At 57.6% G+C, this 10,260-nt stretch overlaps 1 protein-coding gene across 4 annotated transcripts; it reads left to right on the top strand.

Annotated features, from left to right (window-relative positions):
* Positions 1-7: 7 nt before the first annotated feature.
* On the top strand, positions 8-9,436 carry ZBTB48 (zinc finger and BTB domain containing 48). 4 transcript variants are annotated; one of them, XM_514341.7, is made up of 11 exons: positions 8-172; positions 656-1,414; positions 2,195-2,436; positions 6,052-6,163; positions 6,824-6,916; positions 7,325-7,411; positions 7,633-7,787; positions 8,215-8,351; positions 8,433-8,597; positions 8,912-9,000; positions 9,072-9,436. In XM_514341.7, exons 2-11 carry the CDS (start codon positions 725-727, stop codon positions 9,366-9,368), a joined length of 2,067 nt encoding a protein of 688 aa, XP_514341.2. In that variant the 5' UTR covers positions 8-172; positions 656-724; the 3' UTR covers positions 9,369-9,436. The 4 variants fall into 4 exon arrangements, with proteins under 4 accessions (XP_514341.2, XP_009445713.1, XP_016808743.1 ...); XM_003307788.5 differs by having other exon boundaries at positions 117-259; XM_009447438.4 differs by lacking the exon at positions 6,824-6,916 and having other exon boundaries at positions 113-259.
* Positions 9,437-10,260: the final 824 nt, after the last annotated feature.

Genomic DNA, 10,260 nt, shown 5'->3' with positions numbered 1-10,260 from the left:
CAAAAGAACAGGGCAAGGCGTCGTCCCTGCATCCCATTGGCCGTTCTCTGCGGGGCCCCGCCCTCGGGGGCCGGAGCTAGAAGCTCTACGCTTCCGAGGCGCGCCTCCTGGCCTGCACGCTTTGACGTCACGTCCGGCGCGGAGACGGTGGAGTCTCCGCACTGTCGGCGGGGTACGCATAGCCGGGCAGTAGGTTCGTGGGCTGTGGAGGCGACGGAGCAGGTGGCCAGTGGGGCCAGCTCAGGGAGGACCTGCTTGGGTGAGGAGGGCGCAGGGTGAGGGAGGGAGGGGCTGCGGGCCGCCGTGGCTGCCTTCCGCTCGGCCGCTCGGGACCTGTGGGCGCGGCGTGGGCTTCGCTCACCTGTCCGCGGCTGCCGCCCTCCGCCGTCCAGGATCCTCTCACTGTGCCGGGCCAGTCCGTTCGCGCTCATCCCATGTCTCCTTTCCCCAAACTTGGATTTTTCTCACCAGGCCCTTCTTCACGACCCTGGCCCCCCATCAGCATCCCCCCTGGCCAATCCAATATGGCCCCCGGCAGGCTGTCAGTGTGTTCCAGCCCTCCGCGTGCACCCCTCACCCTGACCCAAGCCCTCGTGCTGATAAATATGATTATTTGAGTAGAGGCCAACTTCCCGTTTCTCTCTCTTGACTCCAGGGGCTTTCTCTTGCATACCCTCGCTTAGGCTGGCCGGGGTGTCACTTCTGCCTCCCTGCCCTCCAGACCATGGACGGCTCCTTCGTCCAGCACAGTGTGAGGGTTCTGCAGGAGCTCAACAAGCAGCGGGAGAAGGGCCAGTACTGCGACGCCACTCTGGACGTGGGGGGCCTGGTGTTTAAGGCGCACTGGAGTGTCCTTGCCTGCTGCAGTCACTTTTTCCAGAGCCTCTACGGGGATGGCTCAGGGGGCAGTGTCGTCCTCCCTGCTGGCTTCGCTGAGATCTTTGGCCTCTTGTTGGACTTTTTCTACACTGGTCACCTCGCTCTCACCTCAGGGAACCGGGATCAGGTGCTCCTGGCAGCCAGGGAGTTGCGAGTGCCAGAGGCCGTAGAGCTGTGCCAGAGCTTCAAGCCCAAAACTTCAGTGGGACAGGCAGCAGGTGGCCAGAGTGGGCTGGGGCCCCCTGCCTCCCAGAATGTGAACAGCCACGTCAAGGAGCCGGCAGGCTTGGAAGAAGAGGAAGTTTCGAGGACTCTGGGTCTAGTCCCCAGGGATCAGGAGCCCAGAGGCAGTCATAGTCCTCAGAGGCCCCAGCTCCATTCCCCAGCTCAGAGTGAGGGCCCCTCCTCCCTCTGTGGGAAACTCAAGCAGGCCTTGAAGCCTTGTCCCCCTGAGGACAAGAAACCCGAGGACTGCAAAGTGCCCCCAAGGCCCTTAGAGGCTGAAGGTGCCCAGCTGCAGGGCGGCAGTAATGAGGTACTGTGCCCAGGGTGTTGGGACTGGGGAGACAAATAGAGGGAATAGACACTTTTTTGGTATAATAGGGACCCTGGGCTGGGTGTGATGGCTCACTCACGCCTGTAATCCTAGCACTTTGGGAGGCCAAGGGGGGTGGATCACTTTAGCTTGGGAGTTTGAGACCAGCCTGGGCAACATGGCGAGGCCTAATTTGTACAAAGAATATACAAAAATTAGCCGGGTGCGGTGGCACACACCTGTAGTCCTAGCTACTCGGGAGGGTGAGGTGGGAGGATCACTTGAGCCCAGGAAGTGGAGGTTGCAGTGAGCTGAGATGGTGCCACTACCCTCCAGCCTAGGCGACAGAGCAAGATCCTGTCTCAAAAAAAAAAAAAAAAAAAAAAAAAAAAAAATATATATATGTGGACCTTAAGACAATCTCTGTTAATGTCGGTTTGGAACAGGCTTTCTCCAAAGGAAGCTGGTGACCTCAGGCTGACCTTTCTGCAAGCCCCAGCTGTTCATGGTTGCCACCTTCCTGAGAGGAGTGGGCAGCCATCAGGGTTACAGGTGTTTCCCCAGGGCAGTGTTTCCAGCTGAGCTTCCAGCTCCCCACAAACACAGCCACTTTCCTCTGAATCCAAGATTCAGATGCTCTGCCTTGGGCCCCTGAAGGAACTTGTCTGATGAAGGGACTTGTCAGGGTTGGGGCTTGGGATGGAACTGGAGCTGGGTCCCTACAACTCCTGCTGATTCATTTGGTGACACCACCCCCTCCTGCTGCCTATTGTGCTCTAGTGGGAAGTGGTGGTTCAAGTGGAGGACGATGGGGATGGCGATTACATGTCTGAGCCTGAGGCTGTGCTGACCAGGAGGAAGTCAAATGTAATCCGAAAGCCCTGTGCAGCTGAGCCAGCCCTGAGCGCGGGCTCCCTAGCAGCTGAGCCTGCTGAGAACAGAAAAGGTACAGCGGTGCCGGTCGAATGCCCCACATGTCATAAAAAGTTCCTCAGCAAATATTATCTAAAAGTCCACAACAGGTAAACGTTCTGTTTTTCTATTTTCTTTTCCTGTCTGCCATTCCCACGTTGGGGGAGGGGTCCTGCACTTCCCACTTCTGGGTGAGGTAGGGGCTGGGGGATCCATCTCAGACCCACATAGTGTCTGGTCTTGGTACACCTCTGATAATCAGGAAGTGAGAGCCTGCTTTGGGTTGGATTCTTCTTCCTCGCTGTCCTGTGAGTACTCTGGTTGGAGATGGGTTTGCGTACATCTTGTCAACAGGTTCCACCCACTGTGGACCTTGACCTCCAGCTGGTCTCTGCTAACAGAATGAGAAACCTGTGGCCCCTGTGCTAGAGCTGGGGCCCAACCTTAGGTGTTTCTGAAGCCTGGCAGTGTGGGCTTGAAGCCTGGCAGTGTGGGCTTTGGGCCACAGTGCCAAGCCTTGGTTCAGTGCTACCTGCGTTTCCAGGGAAGTGTTCACTCTGGGGTGTCAGTGGGGCATTCAAGTCTATTTGTCTAAACCTTCAGCGTCCAATAAAGTAACCAGGAACTCCAGGAGCTATTACAATTTTTATTTTTACATTTAGTGGAGACAAGGTTTTGCTCTGTTGCCCAGGCTGGTCTCAAACTCCTGGGCTCAATCGATCCACCCACCCTGGCCTCCCAAAGTGCTGGAATTATAGGTGTGAGCCACCATGCCCAGCCCCCAGGGGCTATTTTATGTTTTTTGTTTGTTTTTGTTTTTGAGTTGGAGTCTTGCTCTGTCACCAGGCTAGAGTGCAGTAGTGTGATCTCAGCTCAGTGCAACCTCTGCCTCCTGGGTTCAAGTGATTCCTCTGCTTCAGCCTCCCAAATAGCTGGGATTACAGGCACGTGCCACCACACCCGGCTAATTTTTTGTATTTTAGTAGAGACGGGGTTTCACCATGATGGCCATGATGGTCTCAATCTCCTGACCTTGTGATCCACCCGCCTTGGCCTCCCAAAGTGCTGGGATTACAGGTGTGAGCGACCACGCTCAGCCTATGTTGTTTTTCATTTTATTTTATTTTTTTGGGACGGAGTCTCACTCTGTTGCCAGGCTGGAGTGCAGTGGCATAAGATCAGCTCACTGCAACCTCCGCCTCCTGGGTTCAAGCGATTCTCCTGTCTCAGCCTCCCGAGTAGCTCGGATTACAGGTGCCTGCCACCACGCCTGGCTAATATTTGTATTTTTAGTAGAGATGGGGCTTCAACATCTTGGCCAGGCTGGTCTTGAACTCCTGACCTTGTGATCCACCTGCCTCCGCCTCCCAAAGTGCTGGGACTACAGGCATGAGCCACTGTGCCCAGCCTGTTATTTTTTTTTTTGAGACAGTCTCACTGTGTCGCCCAGGTTGGAGTGCAGTGGCATGATCTTGGCTCACTGCAACTTCTGTCTCCCAGGTTTAAGCGATTCTCCTGCCTCAGCCTCCTCAGTAGCTGGGACTACAGGTGCGCACCACTACGCCCAGCTAATTGTTTTACTTTTTTTTTTTTTTTTTTTTGAGATGGAGTCTCCCCTCTGTCGCCCAGGCTGGAGTGTGGTGGCTCCGTCTAAGCTCACTACAACCTCTGCCTCCCAGGTTCAAGCGATTTTCCTGCCTCAGCCTCCTGAGTAGCTGGGATTACAGGCACGCGCCACCACACCTGGCTAATTTTTTTGTGTGTGTTTAGTAGAGACAGGGTTTCAGCATGTTGGTCAGGCTGGTTTCGAACTCCTGACCTTGTGATCCACCTGCCTCAGCCTCCCAAAGTGCTGGGATTACAGGCGTGAGCCACCGTGCCCAGCCATTTTTTTACTTTTTAGTAGTGATGGGTTTCACCATATTGGCCAGGCTGATCTCAAACTCCTGACCTTGCGATCCACCTGCCTTAGCTTCCCAAAGTGCTGGGATTACAGGCGTGAGCCACCGTGCCCAGCCCCCAGGGACTATTTTAACTTAAAATTTAAAATTAAATAAAAATTCAGTTCCTCAGATACGTTAGCCACATCTGAAGTGGTGAGGAACCACGTGTCTCCTGGTGGCTGAATTGGGCAGTGCTGACATAGCACATTTCCATCATCGTGGAGAATCCCCTTGGGCAGCACTGCTTTGGAGTCCCTGCAAGGCCTGTGGGGATGGCGGCCCAGTGGCATGCCTTCCAATCCTGCCACTCCCAGTCAAGACATCACTAGTCTATCATGGTGTGTTTTCTTGCCATGCCAGGTTGGGCGGCACACTAGTAATCACCTGGAATGGGAGCCAGGGGGAAACCTGTTCACTGTCCCTGTGCACCGTGTTCAGGGCAGCTGCTGCCAGTGGAATGCTGGGATAACCCCAGTGTCAGGGGGGTCCTGGGGCAGCCTGTGTACTGCTGGATGCTTGCTTTCAAGTACTCTGCTGGGGTAAGACTCTGGGGCAGTTTCCATCCCTTCCTTGGGCTTCAGCTTGCTGGACTGGCCCTGAGAACTGGGAGGGGATGGCTTCATGAAGTCATTTTGATGGGGGATGAAGATAGTTGCTGTAGAGGAAGAGGATGAGAGAGCTGCTTGGCCTCTGGAAGGTGGGAGGAGCTGTCGCAGGCTGCACAGGGGCTCTGAGGTTGAGTTCGTTTAGTTCATTGATTCAGCAGTCTACCAGGTGGCCAGCAAGGCTTTGTGGGTGCTTGGGATGCATTTAAGGGAACTAAACAAAGGTCCTTGTGCAGCCGACCTGCTTGCCAGGCAATGCAGGTAACAGATAAGTCCATCTGCCTGCAGTAGACGGTGAGGAAGTGCTGCCGAAGAAGAAAAAGCAGAGGCGGGCCAAGGGGTTGGGGAGTTGTGGGTGGGGTTCGATTGCGATTTTAAGTAGCCAGGGTCTCTAGAGTCTTACTGAGAAGGTGAGATTTAAGCAAAGACTCAAAGGAGGTGAGGAAGTTGACCAAGTGGGTGACTGGGGAGCATCTGGGCAGAGAGAAGAGCCAGGGCGCTGGGGTAGGAGGATCCTGGGGGCGTGACAGGCAGCAAGGAGGCACATGCCTGATCCAGGTGGCCAGACGACACCCTGGGAGAGAAGCGGGCAAGGGGAGGGCTGCCTGCGCCCTGATAGGCCTCCTGGGCCCTTTCTCTGATTGGGGAAGCACTGGGGATACGTGAGCCAAGAGGTACTGAGGTCGGACTTAAAGGTCCTTCTGGCTCCTGAACTGAAACCTGTGGGGGAGGCAGTCACGGAGCGGGGAGACCAGATGGGCAGCTCCCCTGGCTACCCGGGAGAAGCTGTTGCCGGCCTTGGTGGGGCAGTGGAGTCAGGTGAGGATCTGGCCATGGGTTTGAAGCTCTGGGAAGACTGAGTTGCTTCTCCAATAGTCAGGACCCAAGATCTGTTCCTGCCTTCAGACAGAATGCGGTCAGCTGGGCCTCCCCGTCGGCCTCTGTGCTGGCCAGATCCATGGCAGCCTCTTAGGACCTGTGTGAGCTTCTTGCCACTGCACTCTCCCTTGCAGAGTCTCCATGCTGGGGGAGGCTTCTGGGCTTGTCCCTGCACCTTAACCAGCTGGTGTCACCTGAGAACACTTGTTCCCCTTAGAAGGGACCCAGAGGGGGCCCTGGGTGAGGGAGAGATGGGAAACCCTCTCAGCCCCCCCACCCCTGTGGCTTCTCCTGGCAGGAAACATACTGGGGAGAAACCCTTTGAGTGTCCCAAATGTGGGAAGTGTTACTTTCGGAAGGAGAACCTCCTGGAGCATGAAGCCCGGAATTGCATGAACCGCTCGGAACAGGTACTTGGGAGCTGGCCCAGGTACTTGTGGGCAGGGCACACTGGCCTGTCTTCGTGCCATCCGGGAAGGGCCCCAGGAGACTGTCTGAGAGGGGTACTGTAAACTCAGGAAAGCTGTGGGGTCCTTGGATGTCATGAGGTCCATGCCCTGGTACAGGTGGGGACACAGGTCCTGAGGGCGGAAGGGACAGGCATAGGAGGGACTCTGTGGGAGGCATTTGGGGTTGGCTTTCCTAGGCCTCTGGCCCACCTCCACCTTGGCTTTGGAGAAGGGGAGCCGCTACAGGGGATGGCAGCTGGGAAAGGCCCCCTGGCCACCCCCAGCAACCCCACTGCTGGCTTCTGTGTCAGGGCCCGCCGAAACCCAGGCCCACTCTTCCTAGAGGCCTGTCAGCAGCCACTAGGGCCAGGGACTGTGGGTGAGGCCACTCGGACCCTGCCCCCAGTCTGTCAGGGCCTGAGAAGGGCCTGGTGTGTGGTGGGCTTGCAGCACTCAGTGATGGTCAGGCCAGGCAGGTTATGTGTTGCCCTCTCCCACCCTAGCGTCCCCCCCCTTCCCAGGCAGACTCTTCCCAGCAGCAAGCGGAAGCCCGGGCAGAGGCTGCTGTCATAGGCAGAGGCCCCCGCTGATGCCGGCCCTGCTTGCCCCTCACACTGCCAGGTCTTCACATGCTCTGTGTGCCAGGAGACATTCCGCCGAAGGATGGAGCTGCGGGTGCACATGGTGTCTCACACAGGGGAGATGCCCTACAAGGTCAGGCTTGGCCTGTCTCCAGGGCCAGGGTTGGGTAGCCCCAGGATCCTTCCTGCTGAGCCCTTTACGTGGGGTGCTGTCAGGCACCTCCCTCACAGTAGCTGTCAGGGAGCCTGCCTTCCCTGCCTGTCCAGTGCCCCCTTATCTAGGCAGGGCTACTGTCTGCAGCCTCACCTCCAAGGTCCTTATTAGGCCCTTGTTTCTTTCCATGGAGGACAGGCTTGGCATCCTCTGGGCAGCTGAGCCCTGAGGGCCCTCCTTTGCACCATCCTTCACACCAGATCAGGGGTCCTCCCAGAATCATCTCACCGGGGCCTCCCTCTAGTTCCTGCCCTATAGCCCAAGGGTGGGTGGCAGGGTTTCATGGGTGCAGGCCGCCCTGGAGGTGACTGTGGGCCTCTTTTTCAGTGTTCCTCCTGCTCCCAGCAGTTCATGCAGAAGAAGGACTTGCAGAGCCACATGATCAAACTTCATGGAGCCCCCAAGCCCCATGCAGTAAGTGACAGGGAGGGCTGGGCATGCTTTGATGCTGGCATGAGCAAGAGTGAGCTGTGCCCAGAGTGGGCAGCCGGCCATGTACTTTCTGTTGTTCGGGGGGTGGGGGGGCGTGTGGGTCTGCTGTTCCGTGCGGGGGTGCTTGTGGGTCTCCCAGGCAGCCCTTCCCTGCTCTCACCCTGGCCCTGGTCCCTCCCTCTGCCTGCCTGGTCTGCCTGCAGTGCCCCACCTGTGCCAAGTGCTTCCTGTCTCGGACAGAGCTGCAGCTGCATGAAGCTTTCAAGCACCGTGGTGAGAAGCTGTTTGTGTGTGAGGAGTGTGGGCACCGGGCCTCGAGCCGGAATGGCCTGCAGATGCACATCAAGGCCAAGCACAGGTGCGTGTCGCCCGTTCTCTCTTGGGGCCCAGTCCTGCTGCCAGCCCAGGCTTGCACCGGCAGGGAAGACAGAGTTTGCTGACTTTTACACAGATGAGTGTGCCCTTGGCCTCCACCCTGAATCTAGTGCCTACAGCCTCTCTGGGATAGTGGGACCTGAGGGGCAAGCGGCTATGCCAGGCAGAGAGGCTGGGGGCAGATGTTTCAGGCTCAGACAAGCCTCTGTGCCCCCAGGGCAGATTCTGAGCTTCCTTAGTTTCCTGTGACTCCTGCTCATAGATTGTCCTTCTGCTCTCGGGGTGGAGGTGGTGCCCCTTTCCTAGCACTGCCCAAGTCCTCTTTCCACCAGGCATGCTCCTAGCTGTAGCAGAGCAAGGGGGTCACTTCCCTTGGTGATGGCCTCTGCCCCATGTCCCCACCTTAACAGGAATGAGAGGCCACACGTATGTGAGTTCTGCAGCCACGCCTTCACCCAAAAGGCCAATCTCAACATGCACCTGCGCACGCACACGGGTGAGAAGCCCTTCCAGTGCCACCTCTGTGGCAAGACCTTCCGAACCCAAGGTGAGGTACGCCCCGCCCCTCCCCTCGCCTCCCCATCCCGAGGCCAAGGCCACAGGCTGAGCTCTTGCCTTGTGCCTGCAGCCAGCCTGGACAAGCACAACCGCACCCACACCGGGGAAAGGCCCTTCAGTTGCGAGTTCTGTGAACAGCGCTTCACTGAGAAGGGGCCCCTCCTGAGGCACGTGGCCAGCCGCCATCAGGAGGGCCGGCCCCACTTCTGCCAGATATGCGGCAAGACCTTCAAAGGTACCTGGGCGGCCCTGGGAGAGCCATTTCCTGCTCATCCGAGTTGGAGGGTCTCTGAGGAGGAAACGCTCCTTTCTTGCCAGTGAACCTCTTTTGTGCCCCACATGGTTAGAGTTGAGAGTGGACCTGCTTTGAAGGCAGGGGTGTCCTGTGCAGTAGTGACCCTGGGTGGCACTGGAGAGCCTGGCAGGGCCTGTGCAGCACTTGTAAACCACTGGTCCCCTCCCTTGCTGCCTGTCCCAACCTCCTGCTGGGTTTCCTCGAGGGTCCCGGGGCTCCTGCATGATCCCCCCCCCGCGTTCTCCCTCTTGCAGCCGTGGAGCAACTGCGTGTGCACGTCAGACGGCACAAGGGGGTGAGGAAGTTTGAGTGCACCGAGTGTGGCTACAAGTTTACCCGACAGGTAGGCCAGGGCCCGGGCCCCTTCCCCTACCCTAGGATCCCCCGAAGTCCTGAGCTCACCCTCCCCGCCAGGCCCACCTGCGGAGGCACATGGAGATCCACGACCGGGTGGAGAACTACAACCCGCGGCAGCGCAAGCTCCGCAACCTGATCATCGAGGACGAGAAGATGGTGGTGGTGGCGCTGCAGCCGCCTGCAGAGCTGGAGGTGGGCTCGGCGGAGGTCATTGTGGAGTCCCTGGCCCAGGGCGGCCTGGCCTCCCAGCTCCCCGGCCAGAGACTGTGTGCAGAGGAGAGCTTCACCGGCCCAGGTGTCCTGGAGCCCTCCCTCATCATCACAGCTGCTGTCCCCGAGGACTGTGACACATAGCCCACTCTGGCCACCAGAGCCCACTTGGCCCCACCCCTCAATAAACCGTGTGGCTTTGGACTCTCGTATTTCAGCCTGACGGTCTGTTCCCGTGTCCTGGAGTTGGGGAAGTGCTGCCTTCCCACCCATGCCTTCAGGACAGAGTGGTGCCCTGCCCGGTCCTATGTGGGCCTCAGCTCAGCTGGCAGCTTCCCCTCCTGTCAGGAAACCTCAGCTGAGCGAGGCTTGGATGGGGTTCCTTTGGGGGCCAAACCTCTGGCCTTGGCTGCTCTCCACATCTGTATTCTGTTCCTCATTACTGCAGGATTTTAGAGTGGGGAACGCTGGCCAGTTAGAGCACCAGTATTCCTATTTTAGAGCTGAGGTGATACCGGCTTCTGGAGATAGAATTCATTACTAAGCTTCTGGAGTTAAGTAGAGTGGTCAGGGCCCACGGGGCTGGCCTTGTTGGGCAGAATCAAGGATTGGGCCCAGTTAGTGTAGCTGAGCACGCCTGGGGGTCTGAGGAGGGTGGGGCCCTTCCTTCAAGCAGCCTGGTCTGTGTGTCCAGGAGGCTTTGGTCCCCACGTTCTATAGCTGTGGGGTACTGTGTGGCAAGGAGCAAATGCACGTGGGCCTTAGAGCAGATTGCTGTTGTTTAAATTTCTTCCCAACTAAGTTGGCCCTGGGTAAGTTACTGACAGCTTCATTTCTCTACTGAAAATACAAAATTGCTGGGTGTGGTAGTGCATCAGGAGGCTGAGGCACGAGAATCCCTTGAACCCAGGAGGCGAAGGATGTAGGGAGCCGAGATTGCACCACTGCATTCCAACCTAGGCGACAGAATGAGACCCTGTCTTAAAAAAAAAAAAAAAAGAGGCCCACTGTGGTCTCAACACTGCTCCTTCCCAGC

Source organism: Pan troglodytes, chromosome 1 (assembly GCF_028858775.2).
Source record: "Pan troglodytes isolate AG18354 chromosome 1, NHGRI_mPanTro3-v2.0_pri, whole genome shotgun sequence".
In the NCBI taxonomy this organism is placed as follows: Eukaryota; Metazoa; Chordata; class Mammalia; order Primates; family Hominidae; genus Pan; species Pan troglodytes.
Note: the sequence above shows the minus strand (reverse complement) of the source record. Positions and strands in the feature narration are given on the sequence as shown.